The 27,685-nt window shown below is 39.0% G+C and overlaps 1 protein-coding gene across 4 annotated transcripts in view; it reads left to right on the top strand.

The window, feature by feature from the left end:
- LOC148643942 (uncharacterized) overlaps positions 1-27,685 on the top strand; it is a 157,480-nt gene that overhangs the window by 84,496 nt on the left and 45,299 nt on the right. For all 4 annotated transcript variants that reach the window (XM_088615534.1, XM_088615531.1, XM_088615532.1 and 1 more), the window contains exons 15-28: positions 313-366; positions 2,559-2,603; positions 3,477-3,530; positions 4,249-4,302; positions 6,330-6,383; positions 8,613-8,666; positions 9,748-9,801; positions 10,537-10,581; positions 14,637-14,690; positions 15,838-15,882; positions 15,970-16,023; positions 17,654-17,707; positions 20,671-20,724; positions 23,562-23,615. In XM_088615534.1, coding sequence (XP_088471660.1) covers positions 313-366; positions 2,559-2,603; positions 3,477-3,530; positions 4,249-4,302; positions 6,330-6,383; positions 8,613-8,666; positions 9,748-9,801; positions 10,537-10,581; positions 14,637-14,690; positions 15,838-15,882; positions 15,970-16,023; positions 17,654-17,707; positions 20,671-20,724; positions 23,562-23,615 — 729 coding nt within the window. The remainder of the gene's footprint in view (positions 1-312; positions 367-2,558; positions 2,604-3,476; positions 3,531-4,248; positions 4,303-6,329; positions 6,384-8,612; positions 8,667-9,747; positions 9,802-10,536; positions 10,582-14,636; positions 14,691-15,837; positions 15,883-15,969; positions 16,024-17,653; positions 17,708-20,670; positions 20,725-23,561; positions 23,616-27,685) is intronic.

Below are 27,685 nucleotides of genomic sequence, written 5' to 3'. Positions count from 1 at the left end.
GTTGGTGACTGAAGCCTTTTGAAATCAGTGTAGCACAAATATGACATCTCTTTTGAGCTAAATTGTTAGTGTTATTAGTCTGAAACTTTATTTGTGCCTTCTTGGCTGGTGTCCCAGAGTTCCTTGTCCCATGGATCAGAGCCCTTGAAACTCTTCCTTGGCTCTGAACTTGACACTGTTTGCTCTTCCAGCCTCTGCTAATTAAGGCTTTTTGTGTCGTCTGTTGAGGGTCAAGCTGTGTTCCCACTGCTCTTGTTCCGAGTTCCTGAATGGCCTTCTGACATTTTGGTTCTGTGTTTCTCTTGGTACCAGGGTGACATGGGTCCTGTTGGGCAAATGGGACTTCCAGGGCCACAGGGACTCAAGGTAACCACCTCAGTGCTCATGTTTCTGCCACTATTATTTTCATTCGTTCATCAGCTGCTCAGCCAGACAAAAGGGGAGAAAGTTCAATTTTAATGTGATTCGACTTTCACTTGTTGTGTAAACATCTTGTTACTGTTTGTTCACCCCTGTGAAAACGCCACATTTTCCTTCCAGTTTCAAAGTGTCCACACTGAGCACAACATCCATTTTAGTAAACACTTTTTTGCTGTATGAATAATTAGATATTGTTGGCGTAGGTTCATATGTATAGCCTGTTTCTTATTCATCTAATTTGTTTTGCTGGCCATGATTAAATGAAACGCTGTGAAACATGCAGCTCATTTTTCTAAACACGTTTCAGTGCTAACCAAGTCATCTGTCGGAATGATAAATGATGAGAGTTTGTGTGTGAGGAAACGTCAGAACCTCCACCTCATTATCCCCTGAGCGTGAAATGACAATTGCAACAATTTAGATGTGGCAAAAAATGTATGATTGACAGATTGCACATGTAAGGCTGTATTCACCCATTTTAATCTCACAGCAACAATGCCTTAGCTAAATAGGACAGATAAGGAATGGAGTGTGGAATATTGCTGACAGCTGGTCAATGGGGCATTTATCCACCATCACTACATTAGACAATAATGGTATCAGGTCAGATCCATTCATCTGCATATAACATATAATTTCTTGCATTAGGAATTTGTCTTTTCGCATACCCCAGCTTGCTCTCCATGAGACACACAGACACACAGATAGGGAGAGAGCCTGGGGTCAGAGCGCAGGGTCAGCCATTGTACGGCCTGGAGCAGTTGGGGTTAAGGGCCTTGCTCAGGGGCCCAACGAAGTAGGATTCCTCTGCCATCTGTGGGATTTGAACCAGCAACCTTCCAGCCACAGGCGCAGATCCTTAGCCACAGAGCCACCGCTCCGCCCATATAATGACTCAAGTAGAACTCCTGATGGGAAGTTTCTGCATGGGAACAGCTCTACCTGCTAAGAAGTGGACATCGAGGAATACCCCTTAATCCACTCATGATCATTAGTCTCCTGATATCTGCCTGTATTCATTACAGTACTTATCACTGGGCTGCAAGACAGTTTGTGCATTAACATGGATCTAACACCCTGGATATACAGTAGGCAAGACCTGGCATTTTCTGGTGAATCCTGGTTCCGTGTCCAATTTGAGTCAACAATGACAAGGGACATTTATTTCTGGAGGAAGTGTTGGGGAACCCCATTGTTCTGGTGGCAGGAGTGTAATGGCTTGCGGGTCTTTTAGTGGTCACCTTGTTGTTGTCAGTTGTAATCTCACAGTATTTTCTGCCTTCAATTGCTACACCTATACCACCATCAATGACTTAATCTGTTGTAATATGATAATGTTCATCCCTAGATAGCTAGGGTCAGTCGAACCATTCTGCATCAATCTGAAATCAATGTCAAATATTGGCCTGCTGTTTCACTGGATTTAATTACCCAGTAGAGCATCTGTGGGAAAGGCTGGATATTTGTACACGTCATCAACTACCACCAAATATCAACATCTGGCAGATTGAACGGAGGGAATGTTTGAACCAGTTTGTTTGCATGCTTTCATTTAATTTACCTGTGGAGCCACTGGGGAACTTGCCTTGAATTCACCATGTGCTCAATGCCATAACTGAGTTTCAAACTGCATCATCAGAAACTTGCTCACCAGTGCTAGCTTACTGATTTAACTGCACTTTATCTTGTCTTGAAGCATGAGTTGAATTTGTAAAGTGTTGCAGTTCATTTTTCAATTGTAATATATTAATTTCCAATCCAGAGAGGAAGAGGTGCTGACAGGCAAGCATTACTTTTGCTCATAAATTACAGAAATCTCCTGGCTGTCTTCACTTCCCTCTCATGCTTTTTGGCTTGTATTGCCTTAATTGTTTCTAGGTGAGGTGTTTCATGTAGTTATGTTAAAGGTCTTCCAAACGCCTCCCAGGCAGATGTGATCCTTTCATTGCATTATTTACAGTTACAGATATTTATATTTGAAATGAAAACAACCTCAGCATCATAAACTATACTACAATATTTTAATTTAAAATATATACACCTTCCTGGTGTCCTGTGTGCATTTAAGTTGAATTGTTCTTGGGGGGGGTAACAGTTTCAGAGGGATCAGTTTTAATCTGTGGCTGGATATTTTTCAGGGGGTGGCCGGCAATCCAGGAGAACCAGGACTGAAAGGTGATAAGGTGATCTGAATACTCCCTTATTGCCCTGTGTTTTGTAAAGCATGTGATCTGACAGCCTTTTGGATTCCTCCCACACAAAGAGATGCTCTGTAGAGTCCACTGGCCCCTTTCATGCACACACACTGCTTGTGTCCTATAACTGTGCAGTTCGACATTGTTCCTCCTGCATAATTCACAAACAGTTCAGATTAGATCAGTGCGTCTTTGTGCTTGAAGAGAAGATAATGTGGTACTTTTAAACTTTTATGCAGTTCAAAATGTTAGTGTTTTCCTCTATATTTCACATTGCCTTGCTGCAGATGCAATGCAATGGCTAGCTTTTTCAGAAATATAACCTAATGAACTCTTTTGACTGTTTTATTTAAGAACAAAACCTTAAGAAAGATCTTTGCTTAATTATGGGAATTGTAGTTCTGAAACGTGGAGTGGGAGGTGTTAGTGTGACGGATTTCCAAAGTTACGCATTCCTATTGTCACTTCAATTGTATTGCCTTTTTAAACTAATCTGGCGCATGAGTAACAAATTTGGTGCTTTAAGAGTAAAATGAATTGATGTTTCCAGGGATCTAATCCTGAAAATCTAAGATTCCTCCCTTGTGCTGCACGTTTGTAATTTTGACCTACCTGTCTGAGATCTAAATGTAGAATTTTTGACGTTGTAAACAATGTAACACAAAGAAAAGAGTTCTACATGTTTGCAGCCCGTATTTGTTTCCTGTGCCTAGATTTCAAAATGATAACGTTCTGTGAATGCTATTTCAGTGTGTCTTAGATTTGTTTCATCCTAGTTTGTTGAGATCATCATTTTTATAGGTATATTACCATTTGCTGAGCTTGAACCTTTAACCGTGTTTCTTCTCTCCTGTCTTGCAGGGTGAAATTGGAGTTCCTGGGATTCCAGGAGAAATTGGATATCCGGGCGACAAGGTACTCAACTTCATTCATCTTAATTCAGTTAATCAAACCTGTGTTAGATAAACTTGAGTACACTTTTCAAAAAGGCCATTGCCTGTTGTTTGTGTCAGTATTGCATTTAAATGTTTCAGAAATGTGCAATACCTCAGTAAACAGGAACAATAAATTACAATTTAAAGATAAGTCTCCATGTTGCTGGAAAGCGAAAGTGAGACCCGAGTTGTTTTTCACTCTTAAGTAATACTGGATTCCAAGTTACAAATAAATTGTTTTGTACTACTTTAAAACCGCATCATTTTAAGAACTGAAAGCAATTGAAAAGGCCTATATAAGCAAAACAAGTCACAGTCACGTTAAGTAATTTAGAGTTTGGCTGGAAAAAAGATAACAGGAACAGAAAGAGAGAGCAGGAAGCTTTGATTCAGCCTTGTATGTCTTATCAGGTGGGAGGAACCTGTCCTGTCTCTTGACCTTCGTGTATTCATTTTAACTTCATTCATCGTTAGGTCATTATGTTCGCCATTGCTCTCTCTGTCCTCATAGGGTCCAACGAGCTGCAAACAATCATGGCACAAAACAAATCTAAAATCTTTACAGCTGTGCAGAATTAATCTAAATCTGAATACATCATTCAGAGTTGTCTTACTGTGGCTGTGCTTGACTCTCCTCCTGAAAATTCTGTGTTCCTCCTTTTGTGTTGTTCTCTGACTTGTTCTGCCTGGTGGTTTAGGGTAATCCAGGTTTGCCAGGGCTGCCAGGAATGAGAGGAAAAGCAGGACCACAGGTGAGTGTCCTGACAACCTGCACTTGTACTTTTTTAAACTGTTGCTAACAGCCAAATTCACATTTAACCAAGTCCTTCACTATACCATTGCATAATGTACTACAGTATATAGTATGTATCGTTAAAAGACACACGTAACCCTCCCTTATGATGATCAATGTTATAGTAATTAACATAAAGTCAAATTAACTAAAGAAATAACATTAATCACAAGCTTAATGTGATCAGTTAACATAAAGAACATGAATCCGTCATATGCGACCAGGGGATGCCTGCACTTTTTGTCTCTCCCTTCGTGATCAGCACGAATAGTAATGAATGTAATGAATAGGGCAATAAAACTGTCAGTGAGCCCTGTAAAGTCATCTCCAGCCTGTCATTTCCTCAAGCCCCTGACACAGACCAGAGTGCTTGATACAATAGGAAAACAAGACCATGTTGAGATGCGAATGCTGGGAAGTGGGTATTTGGGCAGAGGGCAGAAAGAGGCTCACTCCCCAGCAAGATTCGTCTCGCAATTCTACTCTGTTGTACTGCTAATTTGAAATGTGTCTAACCTTTGGTTTGGTTTCATCTTGCTATGCTGTTCCAATCCATTGGATTGAACATCCAATGGATTGAACCATCGGATGACCCCATCAGATGGACCAAATGGCCAATAACAGTATTTGGTCATGTTAAATTTGCAAATGTCATGACCATACTGCATATTTTAAGAAAACTGCATCACAGGCATATCTGTGGACGTTATATAGTCATTATATAAGTAATTAAATTTAGATGGCTGCACATTTATTTCTATGTATCAGGGTTCACAAACTCAGTTCATTTGCCTCTTCTGACTGTCAGTTCAGTTTGTCATATGCACAAGTGCAATGAAATGCTTATGCATGTTTTCCAATCTGAGTAGTCAATTAAACAGTTAACCTGTATATGATATGAATTAGACATAAATAGGATTTTTCTCAGTTAGTTTTACTACATGAGACATACTTCAGTAAAGCTCCAGTTACAGTTAGATCAGATTACATCAGAGCCTGATTTGAGGTGTTGCAGTTATGTAGCTAATTAAGTAATTAGCCCATTACAGTATTTACCTAGGAATGTGGGTGGAACAAAAAGACAAATTGAGATTGAGACCCTTGCTTCATATTATTGTCATTTAATGCAGATTTGAAGACAAACATTTGATGTTTTAAAACAACTGCTATTATTTTTAAGAATATAATTTCCCACAGGGGTAAGCCATCCCACAGACACACACTCCATGTTTATTGTACTTGTAAATTTAAGATGCCAGGGACTAATTGGTTTTGCTTTATCTGTCTTAAAGTCTAAAACTCAGCTCTTGGAGGGCCTAGTGTCTTCAACTTTTTATTCCTGAGTTCTAAGTCAAATCCTTGGTGACATTAGTTCTTTATTTCTGCCCAATTATACTACTAGCCAGGCTCCAGGAAGTTTTATAGGTAACGGTACATATCGAGTGTTTAACTGAGTCATCGGGTTGGAACGAAACCCAGAACACACAAGGACCTCCAAGAACTGAGTTTAAGACCCCTGCCTGAAAGAGTCAAGAGTGACGTTACTGAAATATTGAAGGGCCTTATTGCAAACAACAGGAAGCTGGATAGACCAGTGCTAAGCATTCTGGATTTTTAATCAGGAGGATGTGGGTTCGAGTCCCCACTGCAGAAAATACTTGAGAATGGTACTCTACCCCTCATCATTCCAGTCTACCCCGCAGTAGTGCTGGGGTTAACCCTGGGGTTAACTAGCACCCTATCAAGGATTGTAAAGGTGTTGTCACCTTAGCAATGCAGAAAAAGGATGTACTCCAAGCTCTCTAAAGGAACTTCTTAACAACCTGTTCCTCATTAATCCAAGCGAACAGAAGGAAACCACGAAAATGATGCTATGATGAGTTAAGTGTGACAGGGCTCTTAAATCCATAAGTAGACTGTACTATTCAGTAGATGCTATGTCCAGTTCTCCATACACTCTACCTTCCTTATTTTCTTCTTTTAAAGGGAAAGCAAGGTGAGAAAGGGCAAGATGGCTTACCAGGCCCACCAGGCCCTGAGGTAAGTGTTCTTAATTCCAGCGATGTATAGTCTGCTCATATGGAATGAGTGTGCAGTACATCTTACTTGACCACAATCAATATTCTGATATTCTAACTTTTCAAAGCGCACAAACAGCCTATAGATATTCAGTAACTGTAACTCTTAAGACCACCTATGCCAGCCCCCCTAGCTGGAATCGAAATGAAAGCCATTCTCTGCTGCTATTCGCTTTTCAGGCTGTTTGAACTTTTCTGTAGTTGAGAGGTGTGGTTAACAGGTATAAAAGACATTCTTGCCATTACCCAGGTTCATCTTAGATCCTGTTGCGAATTGCTTTGGCAAATTTAGTTGAATAATAACTGAGCCTTTTGTTATTGCTAAACAAGTCTTTAAAACAAAACATATATTTTAAAAATCTCCCAGCGCCTCCTTAAAACATTTTTTAAATGTTTTCATTGCTTTAAAATGAGAGATATCAGTTTGTAATATTAGGTTTTGTCAGTCCGAGATTTTTAACTAGAGAAAGATGTAACAGAATTATTACAGATGTTATGTAGTGATGGATCAAACAATGCAAAACAATCTGTTGTTTATAGAGTGGTATGTGCTTGGAGAAAGTACATCAAAATACCACTTTTCACTCTACAAATGGGAGCAACAAAGGAACACTCTGCTGTACAGCAAAGTAAAAGCATTAACAATGTAGGCGAACACTGGAAGCTGGCACTGGGTTGCAATTTACATGTTTACCATGCTCATGAGAAAACATTACACACTGAAAAATGCAGAATAGCATGGAGTCTCAAAGCAAGCAGTCACAGTTTGTCTCAGGCAGGGCTGCTGTGGTAAACATGCTAAACCCCAGTTTCCTGCATAATTCTTCCTGAACATAAGGACATCATAAGTATCCACCAGGCAAAAACCAAAGCATTCATTTCCCTATGTTCAGACAAAAAACTATTTTTACTTTTGTTTTTTTTTTGCTACAGCTTTTGGTAATTGCTCCCCCTGCTGGCATTGAAAAGACTGAAATTCTTCTTTTTCTCTAAAATGTTGTTACATTTTAGTAAAGGCCAGATTAGTTCAGGTGGGTAGCTTCGTCAGCATGCGTAGACTGCAAAGGAACAAGTAATAGGTTTATTCCATGCTGAAAAAAAAGAAGAAAGAAAACAACGTTTTGGCCGTGGAGCCTTCTTCAGGTGTGAGGCATATCACACCTGATAAGGCCAAATTAGTCGCATGTCAGGCCTGTAAGAACACTGATGGTGTTCTTTGCTCTTTGACTGCCTTTTTATACAGTATGCTTTTTATTGAAATAGTCTCCCATGTGTAGCTGATCTCTTAAAATGTCTGCCTCATGAAGAGACAATTGGTTACACACAACAGAAGCTGATCATTATGTCAAACAACTGCAATAGTTTAGTTTAAACTATTAAACTTTAAGCTTTCTTGAATGAAAGAAACTCCCAATTAAATCTACAGTAATTAAATATATTTATACTTATGTCTTTGAATGGCCAATAGCACAATTTCTGAGAAACACATCAGTCTATATTCAGCATATTAGTTTATTCTTTATCAATTGATTTACAACAATATAACTTGTGTTATGTTTTCTATTTATTTTTTGCTGCCAAGCTCATAGAAGTAAGACAACCTATCTTAAATGACTTCAGAAACTGTTTGCCTGTATTTTTACAGTACCTCTACCCCCCTCCCCACTTGTCACGTTCATCTCTTAATTAAACAGAAGAATACATTGCTGTCAAAGTGACTAGGGTTTGCCTACAGTATTTGGAGGCCACGTGTTTAGCTTTGCTTTTGTACATTTGTAAAATACTTAAGGATTTAGATGTAGGAGAAAAACTACTAACAGCAGCTTGCTTGAATCTTCAAAGTAAATGTTTTGTGGATCTTAGACACTATATAAATAGTTGCAGTATAGCAGTCTGGTACCTTAATTGAGAATTATTTTTATCTAATCTAAACGGCTAGACTGCAGAATTCCTTTCAGTGCTGTCTGCACTTTTATCTGGACAAGAGCTGACCTCTTTCTTTCTTTCTTTGAACTACCTGTTTGAATATTCTAAAACCCTGAAGGCCTGTACCAAAAGGTTGGCCTTTCATGTATTGCTCCCATTTTTCTTTGCTGAACTTTTCAAGTGGAACAGGTCCCATATTGAACAATAGAGCTGTGACTGAAATGCCAAGGTGGTCTTAAAGTCATTTCCTTTCTGTTGTGGACAGGGCTTTCCAGGAGACATTGGACCACCAGGGCAAAACGGTCCTGAAGGCCCAAAGGTAAGCAACAAATTATACTCTCTTTACAGTTATATAGTGCTTTTCTGGACACTCCACTCAAAGCTTTTTACAGTTAATGGGGAATCCCACTGCCACCACCAATGTGCAGCCCCAGCTGGATGATAAGATGGCAGCCAGAGTGCACCAGTTCGCTTCCCACACACCAGCTCTCAGGGGGGAGGAGAACAGAGTGATGGAGCCAGTTCAGAGATGGAGATTATTAGGGGGCCATGACTGGTAAAAGCCAGGGGGAAATTTGGCCAGGACACAGGGGTAACGCCCCTACTCTTTTCAAGAAACGCCCTGGGATTTTTAATGACCACAGAGTCAGGACCTCGGTTTTACATCTCATCTATAGGACAGTGCCTTTTTACACTATACTGGGGCATTAGGACCCACACAGACCGCAGGGTGAGAACCCCCTGCTGGCCCCACTAACACCGCTTCCAGCAGCAACCTTAGTTTTTCCCAGGAGGTCTCCCATCCAGATACTGACCAGGCTAACACCTGCTTAGCCTCAGTGGGCTACCAGTGGTGAGCTGCAGGATAATATATATTTTATGGGTTACTGTGGCTAGCAGCTACAGTTCTCACAACATGATAAAAAGGTGCCACAAAAACAAGTCACAACACATGATAAAATGTGCCTTCCTCTGGGAGTACATGTTATTTCTAAGGAACAGACAGAATTGTTCCTTTCACTATCCTGCTCTATGGCTTAATGGGAATTTGGGATGCACTCTAGCAAAACCCACCAACTGAAGAGTTTCTAAAAACTAAACGTTTAGTGATGCTATCTATATACCTGCTCTTTTGCAAATCATCATTCAGGATGAAGAATAGCAGAAGAATTCACATATATCCATAACATACCTGTAATACTTTTTTTTAATCAAACCATCTGGTGTCACCAAAAGTAGGTGCTCTTATTAATTTTTCCAAGCATAAACCAAAATCCGCTATGAATGTCTACATCAAGATTTTAAATGCATTGACTGTTAAGTTATAACTATTTCATAAGCAAAGAGTCTTTTTTAGGAGAGTTAATTGTATTTTTAGATTTTATTCCTGTGTTTTGTAGGGAAAACCAGGTGCCAGAGGTTTACCAGGCCCGAGAGGAGTTCCAGGCCTAGAGGTGAGACCCTCAAACTCAGTAACTGTCTTTCCACATTTGTCCACATCATTGAAAGGATGTGTTCTGCCAAAAATAGGATGGCCATTTATAACTGCAATATTTTGAATGCTGAGCGAGGACGGATCACAAGGAGATCCATTCTGGAACTGAAGCACATTTTGAAATGTGAACAGTTTGTACTTTTGTTGTGTAAATATTGACCAAGAAAAAATCATAATGATTCTGTGCCAGCTGATATAACACTCAGTGCTAAATCCACACAGGTGTGATGTGTATCAGTAATGCTCTCAAAATAGTTTTTTTTTTTCATTTTCAGATTTAGGCCATCCATTAGATAGGTGTTACAGAATAGGTATAGGATAACACTGTTTTGATGTATCTCAAAGGGTCAGTCTAATATGATTGTATTATTGATAATAACTTATCCAAAGCCCTTTTCTGAACTCTGTGCCCAGAAATGGAAAGCTTACTACATACACTATTCTGTAATCTTTTGTCAAAGTAGATGGATTGCATATAGTTAAAGTGCTTTTATTTCATTGTCACCCTTAAACATTTACAAGTTGTGTTTGATGTTAAAAGTTCAATGGAAACTACTAAGTTGGGCACAATTGGAGAACAATTCAGTTCAAATTTAATAAGCAAGCTATATTGATTGCTCCTTTGTGTTAGAAGGCAATGAATGGTTATGTTTAAAAAAAATGTAAAGTTCAGTAAGTTTCTTTTGGTTTCCAGGGTGACGAAGGGCCCATAGGACCTCCTGGGGCCCCAGGGTTAGAGGTGAGTTTTAATAATATATTTAATCTCATAATAAAATGGGTGGACAATATAGGACCGTTGTACAAAGAATGGATTAAAGAGGCTGTATCACAAGTTACATTTTAAAATATTTCATAGAATTTACAGTGGAAACTTATCGAGTATAGTAATGATTGAGGCCCATTAGAGACATATTTGAATGGCACTGCTTGTTAAGAATATTAGTTGGAAGTTTTTTTTATTTTTTTTGTGACTTTATTTTTTTTGTTGTTGTTGGTATTGTCTAATAAGAACAAAAATGAGAGAGTGAAAAAAAAAATAAATAAAAAATATATATATATAAAAAATAAAAATAAAGAAGTCCTCCAAAGTTGGGGGAGTGGAGGTGGGTTAAAAAATAATAATAATAATGTATTTAATCTCAAAGCACAAAGCCTCCCCATTCTCTCCACACTTGTTGGTACAAAATGCCAACCTCTTCATGCCTGGTTTTAAGGACTGCTTTGCATTTTCTAGAAAATAACTTTCTCTCGTCTTGGCCACTGGCCTTCATAACCTTCAGGTTTACTTGTCTATCTCAAAAGAGTAAGCAAACTCGGAAACAAGCTCGCCGGGCATTTATGGACTTCTGGTCATTTGGAACGCTTGTGGTCAGCAGTAAAACACTGGACTGAGTGGCAGTGGGTTAGTGCTATATTCAGACACCACACATTAGTCTGCCAGGTTTTTTTTAAAAAAGGTTTTGACGTTATCCCACAATTTCATTGCCATATTAAATATTCTGTCTTCTGCTGTAAAGAGAAATATTTTTGTAAGTGCCGGAAGACTTATAAGGCAGTAACCAGCTTGCCTGATTTGTGGACTCAAGAAACCTAAACCAACTGCGGCTAAATTTCTCTGAATCTTACATTGGATTGTCACACAGGATCTATTTTTTTCAAAGTCCATTTTGTCTGGGTGCAGCCTCTACCTGAATATCCAAAGTATTCAGCTTATTGTATGCTTGGTGGAGGTGGAGGAGGGTGTGTGTCTTTAGCACTCTGATTTTTATAATCTGCTATTAGTTTGGCATCATTTTAACTAAGCCTGGTGTAAAAATGTTCCCAAAAGTTCAATCTTAGCAAATTTTTAGATGTGGGGCTTTAAAAAAAATTTAAAGGTGGGGCTAAGCAAAACAGTACTACAATAAAAGCGCTACAGTACTATAGTGAAACAGAAGCTGTTACTCTTGGAAAGCAAGCTGTATCCTTAATTAAACCAATTTTATTTTGTTTACAATCAAAGTGCATATGATGAAATAATAATACTTTTATTTCAACAGTTATGTTTTTATTCACTTTGTTGACTGATATATTTGTGAATTAAGAGACAAGCCCCACCTTAAATAAGGTGGCCCCAAGGGACTGAACAGATGGAAAAACTCCTTGATGGATACTGGACACGGCAGCAGGCAGTTCTGTCTAACAAAATGGAAAGAAAAGACTCAGTAGTAGCCTTCCAGACATCTACTACAATCCAAACACCCTGAAAGACCTTTATATACCCACATATACTTATTAACTGCTTATGAAAATTTAGAATTGTCACCACCAATTCTCTAATTTATTGACTAATTACCACCTGGTTTGTCTATTTACAAATAAAAGAGGTCTTTGGCGACCTCTAGTGGCAGGTTTGCCGCTATTACAGTCCCTTCCAAGACCTGCCAGCCACACACTATACGTGGAAAAACTGAGCCCATCAAGGTCTCACAGCTTTATACAGGATCCACAGAGGTTCTGTATTGTCATCCAGCAGACAGTTTATTTCCATGCTCAGGATATGCACATAAAACTTGCTGTCAGCTGAGCCAAGAGGAAGTGATGTTTATTACAGACAACTGATGCCCATTCTGGACTGTAAATTGTGCAGCAACATGAAAACAGCATTTATAAAAACACCCAGACAGCTAAAAAATACAGTAATCCTGCTGTCTGGCTGTATTCTTGTTGCAAAAGGCTTTGGCAGTGGTTCAATTCTTGCTATCCCATGCATAATGTGACTGTCAATAACTGTTTATTCCATTGGCAGTGCTAAGAGAGTTAATTTTAGACATCCACGAACTTTGTCTGCAAGTTCCTAAGGGCAGCCTCTCCTACACACTCTTGTAGGTGTTCAAATATTTAGCCCACGTACATATGTTAATGCTCATGAGTCAGTCTGTTCTGTACCTTACAAAAGCAGTTTTCTCCCAGTCTTTTAAAGTACAGATTACATCTGCTGTTTGCAGCTATTTTTTTCTATTTCTCATTACCAGTGCTCTGTTTCTGCTTAGTTTTCTGTGCCAACTTTTCCTGCTTAGAGGAGATTTCGCCCAGCTATACTGTATGTAAAAAGACAGCACAGGGAACTGTATCAGTGATTCACTTACCTGATACACCACCTAATTAACATTTTTTTCCACCAAAGAGTTTGTGAAATACTGATAATCTTCCTATCTGTCCCCATTATCATTATCTTCTGTCTTCATTTTTAAGCTGCAATTACAAAACTAACAAGGGGATCCTAGGTTGCTGCTGTAGAATCCATGATTAACCAGAAACAAAAGCTCTGTGTACTGTATAAGGTTGTAATGTTTTATAAATTGTTCTGTTTAATCATCCAAGATATTGCCCTGAAGACTGGTTTTATTTCAGCATTCTGATTTCAGAATTCTCTTATCCAATAACCTCCAGTTTCAAAAATTATTTTGCCTAAAAATGTAAAAATGCCAAATGTTTTCTGTAGCCTAGGATTTTATTTTATCTATTGCTATACAAGAGAAGAGAATGTCATATCTTCCTTTTCAGAATCATACTGATGTGGAGTTCTTCTCCCTGAATATACATTTAAAGATGACTTAACACTGAACTCTTACGTGGAAACTTTCATTTCTGAAGTTTTTTCCCTGAATGTGATCTTTTACCTTTTATATTTTGTTGATGTGATATTACTGTATTAAAATGATTTATTTGCTGCCAGGAAAAAAAATACTGAACAGGCCAACCAAAGCACTGGTGAATTTAAAAGAATAAAGCATTTGATAGTTGCTGGCAAAATCGCTCCTAAATATTCTTAACTCCTTCATCTCTCCAGGGCAATTTATCTTGACTTATATTTGCTTTGGTGTTTTTATTTGGGATTTGTATTTGGTGTTTATTATGGATGATGACAAAATCATTCTAGGGAACTAAGAGTTAAGTTCCCCCTCAAAAGCAGAGGGCTACCAGGGTAGGATTGAGATGATCTAGTCAGAATTCTCTCAGCCTTCTGGAAGTGATTAGGCCTGTGACAATACCTACAGTGCTGTCAGGCAAAGAGGTGTCACTTCTGCAGTCAGTTCTTCCCCTCCTGTCAGGTGCTGGAGAGCTTAGTGCTACAAGTGACCAAGAGCTTGTCAGCTGGCCATGTCAGAGAAGCAATGCCTGTGTGGCTCATTCTCCCCTGAGCAGGTGCAGGAGTCAGTGCATGAAGGCCAAGTCTGAAAACAGTTGGCGAGGGCATATGATACAAATAATGGGTAATGGCAAATTTAAAGGGAAAATGAGAACCACGTCAGGCAGTACTCTGTAGTTTAGAGTGAATTCATCTATTTCACCAGCTTGAGAATTCCTAAGCAGTTATTCACGACTCACGGGATTATCTTCGTTACAGCAAACTAAATGTTTGCAAAGAATCGATGGATATAGAGGAAGTGATAGGTGAGGCAGACTAAGAAAAGCTTTCTTAAGAACTGACATCAAAAACCTCTGAATCAGAATGGCCTAATCGGTCCTATATCAGGCTGGACAGATATATATTGTTCAATTCCAGCGCCTTTCTTCTATTCTACCCTTCAGGGTCTATTGTGTAACCCATTATTCACACACGTATTGATAAGAAACGGTTTGCGCAATTTAAAAAAGGGGTGTTTTGATGCCAGAGACTGGGTTATAGGTGTAGCCCTGTGGGGCAGATACTCACCTTAATCTTCTTGCCTTCACAGCTGAGAGCTGGTTTGAGGGTGGAGGGGTTTTGAAGTGAGGGTGTTTACAGTCCTCTCTTTTTTTTCTGTTCAGGGCAGACCGGGGCGGAAAGGATTCCCTGGAAAACCGGGCCCTGATGGTCTGAAGGTAACCGAGAGGCGAATACTGTTCATATACCTAACAAAGAGCATTTGTCTTGTGTGTGTGGCAGGGGGGCACTTCTTACAATGTGCTTCATTGTATCTCCTGTATATTAGATGTGTGCATGGTTTCAAGAAATCTGGAGCTTAAAGGGTTTTCATGCCTCTGCTTCTTGATTCTGGTTTTTGAAACCTACAGTAGCATTTCTTAGCTCGTGTGATGTTTTTCCCTTTCTTCGTGGATCACATTTGAGACAAGTTGATCTGCAAATTACCCGGGGCATTGCAAATGAAAAAAGCTGAAAAATCTCACAACCAAAAGCTGAAGCCATGGGTGATATAAATTTCAAATCCATGAGTAATATTTCCTTTTCATCTGCGATATACACCTCTTGTGGTCCACCATCCACAAATTTCCAAATCTGCATCAATTTACTTGAATTCGGAGGCAGCATCCTTTATATCTTCTTTATAAAGAGGAATAAGAGAGGCTGCTGGTGGATATCAAACTTGTGCAGTCACAGCTGGATCATGTCTCAATTATTTTTTAACACAGTTTAAGCTTGTGGGTCTTTTTCATTTGGAGGTATAATAAGCCTGTGATCCTACACAAGGTTAGGCTGCTGAAAGAGGCACATAACAACAGTTCATATACTGTGTTTGCTTAGGTCTTCAGGGAACTAAAGGTAGGTAAATGATTGCTCTATTATTCTATGTGTCAGCATGATAGCAACTCACTAAAACAGTGAGTTGGAAGAACTCAACTCCACCTCTAAAAATGCCGCAGAAAATCTGATCACAGAGAAGCTGAAAAGCTACTTCCAAGCCTTCAGCCATGTTGCAGTGATTCTGTCTTACTGCAGCAATGACTCAGCTGTTTGTGCACACAAGCAAGTTATTTATTATCAGGCTCTGTTAAATTGCTTTGCCCTGTTGACTGTACTGAGTAATGGGTTTTGATAATATTTTGTTACTGATTAAATTTTTGTCTCTGTGCTCAACTAATTTGTGTTGCTGGATTTGGATTTTCCATTGAGTTTCCATTGAGTTCTGCTTCCAATAAAGCAGTCCTGTGTGTGTTTGATAGTGTTGTACACATGCAAGTGTGTTTAGTATTTAAATGAAACAACCATTAACTAACCCTTATATTGCAGGGGGAGCCTGGCATAACTGGAAAGGTTGGCAAGCTTGGAGAAAGGGTAATCACTTTCCTTAAGCAATATCATTTTTATTTCGTCTTGTTAGCACTGTCGACAAACATTCTCTTTCATTAATTGGATTTTTAGGGGTTGATTGGCTTCATCGGCCCCGTGGGAGAGATGGGAATCTCAGGAGAAAAGGTGAGCTTGTGCTGTTCGTCTGCTCATGAAAAAATATTTTTTCAAACGTTTGTTCAGCTTTATTTGAATGGTTGTTGTATTTGCTAAGTGTATCATTAGAAAACGTGCATGCCTTCTTTGATATGTGCCCCCTTCTTTGATATGTGCCCCCTTCAGCAGCCATATCACCCTGCAACTCACAACTGGCAACCCACTGAAGCTAAGCAGGTGTGAGCCTGGTCAGTACCTGGATGGGAGACCTCCTGGGAAAAACTAAGGTTGCTGCTGGAAGAGGCATTAGTGGGGCCAGCAGGGGGCGCTCACCCTGCGGCTCATGTGGGTCCTAATGCCCCAGTGTAGTGACGGGGACACTATACTGTAAAAAACAGGCGCCGTCCTTCGGATGAGACGTAAAACCGAGGTCCTGACTCTCTGTGGTCATTAAAAATCCCAGGGTGTTTCTCGAAAAGAGTAGGGGTGTAACCCCGGCATCCTGGCCAAATTTCCCCATCGGCTGTTATCAATCATGGCCTCCTAACAATCCCCCTCTGTGAATTGGCTTCATTACTCTGCTCTCCTCCCCACTGATAGCTGATGTGTGGTGAGCGTTCTGGCGCTCTATGGCTGCCGTCGCATCATCCAGGTGGATGCCGCACATTGGTGGTGGTGGAGGGGAGTCCCAATTACCTGTAAAGCGCTTTGAGTGGAGTGTCCAGAAAAAGCGCTATATAAGTGTAAGCAATTATTATTATTATTATTATTATTATCTAATAAACTTATTCTCACAGTGACCGAAAATGTACAGTTGGCTGGTCCAGCATGGTACAGGCTTCCATCACTTTTCCTTGCTAGAACAATTCCAAAACAAGAATCCGATGGAAAACCACTGAAACCAGTAGAATTTCATGCACCATTAACCCTCATCACAACCTCAAGTGGAGGGGAGCTTGGATGAAGATGATGGAGTTGTGCTGCCACAAGCATGTAAAATGTTCTTTCATGCTGGGAATTTCCTTGATCAGCTTTCTCTGCCTATCTAGTTTGAAGGACTACATACTAGACAACAGAAGCTGTTGGATTTAGTTCATGTTGTCAGCCTGATGTGGGACTGCCCTCTCTTCTTATTTGGTCATAAAAAACAGTATGTCTAATCCTATGTTTTTACATATACTGTAGATTTACACCCATGTACTTGGATATTCCCCTAAGAAATCAAGGAAAGACAGGAGCAGTCTAAAGCACTGTGCTCAAGTCAGTCGTGCCTGGAGAGTGTATTTAAAAACCATTTCTGACAATGTGGCGGCACACTACCACTTCTGATCCTTGTGTTTTAGGACTGTTGGAGTATGGAACAAATTACCAACCATGTAGTTGAAGTCAATTCCCTGGGTTCTTTCAAAAATAAACTGGGTGAAACGTTTGCATCCATTAGTTGCTAAATTTGTTACCTTCTGTTGTTCACTTTCTTTGATAGTTTAAGTGATAATGTTTTCTTCTGCTGCTATATCCTTCTTGAAACAGTCACCCCCATGTGGCATTTCAGTAACTACTCTGGTTCAAAATCATCTTTGTTTCTTTTTTCTTCTAACAGAGCTTTTGTGTTTTTTCCAAGTGATTTGCTTGCGCATTATCATGGTGTTTGTGTTGCCAGGGCGACCGAGGGGAAATGGGTCTTCCTGGGCCTCCAGGAGAAAAGGGAGCGATGGTAAGGAGTAAGTCTGGACCCGATTTCTGTTCCCACTGCTGTACGACTTGGACATGAAACACTGAGGAGCTGGGGTGGAAGAGGGGTTTGAACCCATCCTACTGAAATACAGTACAGAATATGAACAAACCACTCCAGGAGACAGTCAGACCTGATGAGCAAATATATATTGTATATATTTCTCACTGGCCCTGTCAAAACGTTCATTATCCTGCATAATATTTTTCTGCAGTGGTCAGTACTTGGTCTACAGTCACTTTGCTTCTTCATTCATTTTGTTTTTTTATCTCGGTTCAATCAAGATGTTACATTATAAATATCCTATAGAATATAGCTGGTGAATTAAAGTTTGAATGTGCAAGGACAGTTGTACCGTGATAGGATGTCAGAAAGACAGCACAGTGTCATCCTTCTATTGTTAAGTGTTTTACCCTCTGAAAGTTGGCTCTATTTTGGGAGCTCCTAGTGTCTTAGGAAGTATAGGTATAACAGTCTAATATTAAAAATATTTTTTTCAGTGATATGACCTTAAGCTTCATTGTCAGATCTGAAAGTTTGTGCCAAGACCTTTTCTGCCCATTTTAAATATTTCACTTGCCTGCAACAGTATGTAATGTTCAAAACAAGAATAACAGTGAATATACATCCACTGATTCATAGAACGTTTGGAGAAGTGTGTTTTCAGTTAACACAGTCAAATGCACCCTACTGGAAATCCCAAATGACCCTGGAATGAGTGTTCTGAAGTTTATTAATCTCCTTGATTGACCAAATAAACAGTTACTACAATATTTTGGCAGCTCTAACTGAAGCTGTTTGTCACGTTTGAAATCGGAAACATCCTCCTATCCTGACACAGTAACTGAAGATAAATGTCTGTCTACCCCTGAGAATGTGTACAGTATATAATGCATTAGAAAATCTCCTAAAATGTTTGATGATGTGGTGTCCCCTGGTCTTAAAAAGTCTGGCCTACCTAATTCACCCGTTAAACAGATTGGTGCTATTCCTCACTTTTCTGCCTATGACCTAGGTAGGGGCTACACTTCAGTGGTTGATAAGTGTGTTCCCTTCCTGTATGTCAAGCAATTTGTGATTCTTTACTGCTGTCTGTACTACAAATAGAAACAGCTAGAATTAGTCATGTCAAATATACCCTCCTTTGCATTTCACAGTCTGAAAGCTATTAAAATCTGTAACAGAAACCAGACAGTTATCTATTTGAATAAATGGCCGAGTCAGCTTCCTACTACGTGCCAGAAAAAGACAGATGACGTAAATGAAGAATTTAACAACAGCTTGCTTTTTGGTTCCAGAATGTTGCTACAGTATCTGTCTGCCTGATCAGTATTTTACAGAACCTGTATTCGGCACTCTTCCAATGCTTAGGTTGTTTTTCTTGAGATTTTCTCTCTTGTAAAACACAGGCTTGATATAAGGGCGAGGAAAAAAAATGACTGGAAAAAAATGAATTGAACAGAGACTTTTTTCATGATCAAACAGTCCGGAACCAGAGATAAAGACCATCTTTTTTAATTAATGAATTGCATTTATTTTTCTTGTCAGTTTAAGAACTTTGTATGTTATATACATTAATCAGGCAAGACAGCTTAATTTGGACTGAAACGGCGTATGTATAAAACATAAAGATTAAGTGTCATGCTTTATACACAAGTTATGGAGAATTTGCTCACACTTAATAATTAGAGTATTTATACAGTACCTAAAGATCTTTCCATTCTCACTGTGTTGCCAATTGGCTTGAATCCATTAGGTGTTGTTTTTACCTTTTAAACAGCTCAAACAACTAATTAAAGTATTAAGGTCCCATTATCTGCCTTTATATTTTTTTATCAAAACACCAACTGCTTCTTTTGTGGAAATGCTAATAAAAATAATGTTCAATGGTGTTTCCTTGCCTTTATTATCATGATCATCTTTTGGATCATATTAATGTTGTGCGTAATATTGATGTTTTTGGGGTACCTTTTGAATGCTACCACATTTCCCCAGTCATGACAGTACTGCAACAACGATTTTATGAGTTATGTAATAGTCCTAAGAATGCACACCTTGGTGCTGTTCAGAACATGAACTCTTGAACTTCAGAAATGGCAACCAATCTTTTCAGTACTCAGGAAACAACTTGAATTTCTAACACAATTTTAACAGCCACATATAAATCACGGTAGTGTCTGATGACAGGAGGGTCAAGAGGGCTCTTTTTCTTTTGAGGTCTAGCTGTTGTTTGGTTTTTCCTTTTTTCCATTAACAATTTTATGGCTGTAAGGCAAGATTTTCACTTCCTTATGTCTTTTAACTTGTATGTAAAAGGAGTTTTCAGTGTTACTATGTCCGTATTGCAATCTTGGAAAGATATGACTCTTTTTCCAGTTCTTTTAACACGTCAATGGAGACCTGGCTGACCAAATGTGTTTAAAATAGTACTAATATTCTTCTTAGCTTTTTAAAATTTGAATTCTAAAATAAAAAATGCCTGAAGACCCCTCACTTCCACTTACTTCATATATGTCTAAACAAAACCAGCATTCCACAAGTGCAAACAGAGTTAACAGATGTTTCAGCCACACACCAAAGTGTATGAATTTCTATTTGTGCTTATTGAATTGCATTGGTGGACCATCCTTATGTTTACTACAATTTTCTTTTTTGTTTTAATTGCAACCAGCGTTCCTGTTACATTCCCCATCTCCCCTACCAATCCAAAAAGACATGGGTATGACCTAGAAATTAGCATTGTTCTTTGGAAGATGAGTCATATCATAATAGCAAAGAAAAAGTTGTTAAGCTACAGTATAAGCAATGAGGAAAATATGTACACTTTATATTGTATGTAGAGCACTCTTTAATTCTCCAGCAAGACTTTAAGTTGGTGTGTTTTCTTTTTAATATACTTCATATACTTTAATCTTTTTCTTAAAAATCTGTTTGATTTCATTCAGGGACATCCAGGTACGCCAGGTGAAAGTGGGCCTACTGGACCACCAGGACGAGCTGTAAGTTCTTGAATTTTAAACACTTATGATATGTGCCTGATTCGTCTGTGTTGAGAAATGCTCCAAGTCTATGGTTCCTCTCAAGCTTTCAGTGAATGTCTGTGCCAGCTTTTTTTTTATGGTGATGTGACACTAGTCAGGACTACACTGCCTGCCCAGATACCCTGCTCTGTTCATTACTCTCTAAACACTGTGCAGCCTGTTTTGTTTAGCTGCAGAATCCTTTTCAAAAGGCTCTGAATCAGATTAGAGTTTTGGCCTCTCTGTGTCTTTTACGTTAGCTGAGAGAAAATGTATAGTATGAGTCAGCTAAAATAGGTACAGTAACATGCTCACAATGGATTGCTGATATTTTTAATAATTTAACGGCTAAACTACCACAGTAAATGTTAAACATACAACCAATTTAGCATAATCTGACATCTTGTGTGAAAAATTAGAGCACTGCCAAAGAAAAAGAAGGTCCATCTATAATAGGTCACTCTAAAGATGGTTTACTTTGGGTTTTTTTTTAGGCTGGAGGTTATAGTACTGCTGTGTATGCTGTGTTTTTTCAAGTATGTTGAATTTCAAGTTAAAAGTGAAAGGGGAAACTGGAAAATAAAATGGCTTCCAAGTGCATCAAAGTTGTGACTGCTTAATTTCACTGCACAGCACAGGAAAACCATAAAGCAAACCATTAACCTCTACAAAGGAGACAGTTCTCATTACAGAGGAGTGCTTTCACTCTCTTTCAGACTTCCAAAAATATTTGTTTTCTTCTTAAACAACAATGTTTTAAAAGGGAATTTACTAACATAATGTTAGAAGTATAAAATAAGAAACAAACTGAATTCCAGTAGATATTCCAGTAGATAAAAAAATTGGCTGCATCCACTTTTTATCATTCGGGAAGTTATGAGATATCTAATGATATTACGATGACTAAAATATGTTCCTTTAGACATGTTCTCTGCTTTGGAGTTTTATAGGAGCATACCCTTGATGATGAAGGAAATGAAGCTGGCTTTTCTTACTGTGTGAAGTGTAGCCTGCATTCTGTAGTTTTCTGTGAAACTAATTATCACAGCTGGAATGGCATAATATTCTGGGCTGCAGCAACCCGTGTGTTGTCTGAAGCCAGTATGTGTTTACATACAGAATGAACTGACAAGAAAGAGTGGGTGGTTGGAGTGGGTTCAAAACGCATGCCACCTGTGTTTAATGTAATAGTTTGGAGTGTTACTACAGATGCATGTTCTCACACACAGACACGCCTGCAGTTGTAAAGCTTTGAAAATCTGAACAACAGACAGTTGTCCTTTTATCATAAAAGGCAGCCTGGGAACACATAATGTCTTGATTCCTGTCTTCGCAATTATGTGGCCACGTTTTAATATGGTGTTGTTGAGTGTCTGACTTGACATGGTTCAGAGTTGAAGGAGCTGGCAAAAACCTTGCCACACATTCTTGTTTCAGGCCCTTCTCATTTGGCCTGGCTGCCATCTTATATCATGCCCCTTTCGATGTGGTGCGGCGTCCAAGTCAGACAAAGCCTTTGAACCGCAGCCCAGTGTGGTGTCATCATGTCGTTATCGTGCTGGCACCCTGGCATTGCAGCTAGAAAGCACAAGCTGGTGATGGATATGGAGGATTAAAGATGTGAGACTCCCCCCCTCACCCCTCAAACACACAATCTCACTCACACAGACTGTACACACAAGCACAGCCTACCCCATTTAAAAATGAGTAGGTGCGGCATCAAAAATATTTAATGTCTTTAATTAGAGACCAAAGCCTTCCTTTTCATTCACACTTGAACAATCTAAGGGAACACCTTTGTAGGGGAATTTTGATGTTAATCAAATTCAGCACCCTCCAGCTTTAGCAGGATTACTGTCCCATCGGCTGAAAATCTAACACTTCTGTGTAATTAGAATGAAGCGGATTGATGTTGTATGAACTGTTTTGGGAAAGGGCTCTTTGTGAAGCCTGAGTAAGCGTTTGGAAGCGATGGGACCCAAGAGAACTGAAAATAAACATAAACATGGCCTTGGAAGACATTTTCCAGCACCTAATTTTGGAGCCTGAATTGGGCTGATGAAAATTAAACCAGAAACTCTGCGCAACAAGAAACAAACAAGAAAATTCTGTGCAGACGCACGTATAGCATTTGAAAGGTTTTTATTCTGTTGTCAATATGCTCATTAGCTAAAAGCGTATGTCACTAATAGCCCTTGTCAACAATTATGATAGGTTGCAGAACATAGAGAATGAGTACACATGAACTGTTGTTCTCTGTAAAGATACCTTTTAGAAACGCTCATGCGCTACTGATTTGCAGATGCACATGAATGACTGTGATTCCAGGTTTTGGTTGTGGATTTTCTAACATCACAGCGTGCAGATTTCTTGGCAGATGAATTTAATTCCTCTGTTTCATCTGCTTTGCCTGTGTTTGTCACAGCTGCTGTGTCCCATGTCCGAGTGCTCCTCTCCCATCTTTTATGAAAAAGTTTTTTGTACTTTTTCTGCCTTTCTGGGTTGTGATGTGTACTAAAAAATGAAATGGAATTAACGTTTCCCATCAATGTGATACGTAATTACAGTTAATCAGATTCTTTCTAGCCTCGGTGGTACTGTATGTCCCAAAATATTGCTTTGGCAACTTGGAGCATTTTTCTGTTTATTTAGGTGACTAATGAGGTCGATTTAGATGTTTTGAGGAAGTATCACATAGGGATATTTCCTTGAACGAGACCCAGAGGTCTTGAGTGTTTGTGGGCCTTGGTACCTCTGGCCATTTTTCTCTTTGATTCTCTGACCTCAGTTTGGTCGTCTTCCTTTTTGTGTTATAGGGGCCTCCTGGGTCTCGTGGTGCCATTGGTGCCAGAGGACCAAAAGGAAGACGGGTGAGTAATTACGATATTTCATTACATTTACATTTTTTTACAATGGGCATATTCCTTTTCATGAAGCTAACAGACTGATTAATAGACAGCAACCCAGTAGCAGTGCTGTAGATTTGTGCAATTGTCTAAAATAATTAAATTAACTAAATCACACTATAAAACAGCAGCTTCAATAATAGATCTGTTGAGTCCTGCCAGAAGGCAATCTCTTTACTTACACAATTGTCTTGACTTTCTAACTTCATGTAGAACACAAAAATGCACAAACATGATGATCAGTTACAGTATGAATCAATGGTATGATGGATGAATGCATTGCCTCAGCCTTATAATTAAATGAAAAGTTTTAAAACACAGGCATGCATCTGCACATCAAGCACCCCATTGAAACCTTGTGTTTGTGTTTGAATTGTGAATACTACCAAAAAATTCAGTCCACAAAAAAAAACATTGTTTAGTGAGAGTGAATGGAAACTCTGATATCGAGGGAAATGTGTACTCTGAAATTAAATGCAATTAAATGTTGACTGGAGACTTTGAGGGACTTCATATGTGGCTGAACCTGAATTAGGTGTCATTATAAGTGGAATTCAGGCAGCTTTGTATGCTGTGAGTTTTTCCTGCCACACTCATGAAGAACATATGGAAACAGAAAAGGGCTGTGAACAGGACAAGGTCATTTCTCCCATCTTTCTCAATTGATAGCTTAGTAAGTGAATCTAAAATCTCTTCCAGCCGTTTAGTGATGGAGCCCAGGGTTTGGTTTTCATCCATTTGGCTTGGAAGATTGGCCCAGAAACCCACAACTCTGTGTAAAGAAGTGTTTCCTAGACCCCATGTTCTTATTTTGCTGCCGAGTTTGAAATAGCCATGATCTGGTTCTGTCGATCACCCTGAGGATTTTACTGTACAGTATACAGTATATTCTTTCAATCCCATGAATTATTTGTGTTGCTTTTCTTCGAACTCTTTCTTTGTTTCTGATAGCCTTTTTGTGGTGTGGTGCACAACATAGAACACTGTCCTGAAAGAGATTTTACTAGTGCATTGTGAAGCTTGAGCGTGACTTCTTTAATGTCAAATCCAACCTCTTTCCTGTATTCCCAAGGTTTTTACAGTTTTGTTTACAGTGTAGAACAGAACCTTACTGCAATTGTCACTGTACAAACCGAATAACTTAAACATCATTTGAACGGATTACATTTAGTCAAAATGGACAACCAGAAAAATGTAAAAATTGCTTTTTATAACCAGCTGCGTGTTCCTTTTTTTTCCGTGGATCAAACATGAAAAGTATTCCAAAAATATGCAAAACAGGCTTCTGAAAGTGAAACATAAGCGTTGCTCTAACAGTTCCTGTCTTGAGTGATGAAAGTACAAAATGAATATGATCCAAGTTAGACGGGTGTATCGCTGCATGTGTGAATATCTTACGGGATTTTGTGTAAGCCTGGGATATGTAGAATATGGTCTTGGCTCGCCATTTTCAGGCCTTTTGTTATGCTTTTTCTGAAGCGCCTTGGCGTTGGTTATTGTAGTACCACTCAGATTATCCTGATTCCAGTCAGGGTGGAACAGGTGAGTGTCAACCTTGTGGTGATAGAGATCTTCTGCTGTGAAGACGAAAAGTAGAGAAGTGACTATACACCCTGTTTTTAGTGGGACTCTCCTGTCATGAGTCTTGTTTTTTTCCAAAACTGGCTATTTGTCCTATGTTCCAGAGAGCGAAAACCCCACCCCCACCCCCTGCCCAACGACTCGCCTCCAGAAAGCATGGTGTTCCGTTTTCAGCTTGGAGAAATGGTATCCTGGTGATACTGTGATACCACGTGTTTAGTAGAAGCGGGATTAATACAGCACCACATTGTTCTTAAAATGAATACAGCAAATCTCGCATTCCAGGAGGAGTCAGTAGGTTCAGTTTAGGGAAAGAAACAGCATTTCCAACAGGGACAGAGAACCCTCCGTTTACTGCTCTGGGGATAACTTTCTGGCTTTGGTGGAGTCCTGTTTGCTTGTTGATAACAGGCCTTGATAAATTGAGCCAGGCTAAAGGCCACTTGGGCTGCAGGGCTCAGGGAGCTGTAGAAATGCAGCCCGGTATTTTACTGACAGTTTGCAAGAAAAGTGGCCCAATGTTATCATAATGCTCTGAAAGAAATTTGTATTGTAGTCGGTTATACAGTATATGCATTTCTTCCTTAATGATGACTATAACTAATACTGTGCTTATAAATCTTAAATCATTTTCCAAGCTCAAATGAAAAAAAAGTTGGTTGAGTAGCAAAATTTAACCAAGCCTAGGTTTCTGTGAAACATATAGTGAGAATGAAGTGAATTATTTGAAATTATGGTCGACAGTGGTTTCCTCTCTATTATAACCAGACTTAAGTATTTCATGGGAGATGCTCACAGAAAGTGCCCGATTTATAAATGCACATCTTTCATTAGGTTTTAAAAACAAGCCAAGCATGTTTGCGGAGAAACGTCTAGTACAATTTATTAAACATTTATATCATTTTCTGCACGTTTAACTGAGAAAAGGCTTAGAGGGTAACTTAGCCTCTCTGACTAAATTGCCTGCAGACCTTATCTATGATGTCTTTAAAAAGCAACATTACCAGCGCAGTACTATACAAGCTCTTGAGGCTCTTCATTTGATATGATAAAGACGGCTGCTATACAGTAATCATGTTGATCTGAGAGTGAAATAAGTGTACCTTGTAATGCTTAAATGTCTGAGAAAAAATGTGTGAGTTTTATAAAGTGTGCATGGAAAGGTTAGATCTGGAGGTGGAAGTGTCATGATTTTTAGTTGCCAAGATGCTTCAGGAATTTTGTCCAGATAAGGTCTTCCCCTGAGATGATTGTCAATGACCAGGACAATGACCATTAGAAACAAAAAATTGCAGGGCAGAGATTAAGCAGTTAGTTATAATTACAGTAATGATAATTTACTTTTAATATTCATATGGGCAACTCTGTTCATCATAGCTGGACTTTAGCAAAAACTGTTTGTTTAGGTTTTTGTTTTTTGGAAGAACTGTGTGCTATTTTTTGTTTTTCCTTGAGTATTTTATCAGTTTTAACGAGGGGGCCTTTATATTTCTGGGGTGTGGCAGGCAGAAAAGTAAGGGTTGTGACAGATAATGCGGGAATTTCAAACACTAAGCAGACATCTTTTTAAATGGTCCCAGTTTTTCCATAGACAAATTAAGCTTTGGTCTCCCGAACAACATTTGCATAAAAGGGGAGTTGTGCAGGGTGCATTTCTGCTGTTTTCAGATGGGGAAAAAAAAGTTTGAGCTTTTTCTACGAGCCCACAGACTGAGACCCTCTGACTGAAGGTGTGCAAAACAGAAGCCAATTCCTACATTAAGAGCTCAACAAACGCTATCTGAAAGAATGAAGACATAAAGCACAGTGAAGGTTTTGGTACATACAAACACTGTGTCAGCAGAAGTTGCAGCAAGTGATTCATTCTGCTTAGAAAATAGAATAGACTAAATTAACAGAAGTCTCTTGAAGTTAGTTAGTGATGGTATTTTCATAAGCTTATTCACATCAATTTCATTTGGGTACTTTTTCCAGAACCTCTTTTTAACTACAAGGTTTATGTGCTGAAGGTGAAAGATATTTTGATATTATTGACATTCCTATTTTGGAAAATGTATCCAGAGGAAACTAGTGGGCCATGAAATTAACCTATTGTCATTCTAGGGACAAACATGGGGCTGGAATTTATGCAGGATTTAAAATATCTTTCTTTAAAGAAGCTGCCCTTAGAAATCAGGCATGAAACTTCAATAGTTTAGTTAGAATTTGTGGAAAATATTACAAAGTCAATCCTATAAAAAAGCAATCAAATGCCTTTCAGGGCTGTTTATAGACAAATGTAATAAATTATCACCAGCTCTGGTTTTACTTGAGATTCCAGAGAAGTGAAACAATAATTACACACAAACCACACAGTCTTTCAACAGTGTGAAACAATTTACCTTTAGACAGCAGGCAAGACATGATGGGGTTTGAATAACAGAAAATGCTGGCAGTGTATTGGAAAGACAGTC

Source organism: Lepisosteus platostomus, chromosome 21 (assembly GCF_059453375.1).
Source record: "Lepisosteus platostomus isolate fLepPlt1 chromosome 21, fLepPlt1.hap1, whole genome shotgun sequence".
Classification (NCBI taxonomy): Eukaryota; Metazoa; Chordata; class Actinopteri; order Semionotiformes; family Lepisosteidae; genus Lepisosteus; species Lepisosteus platostomus.
This window is presented reverse-complemented; position numbering and strand designations above follow the sequence as displayed.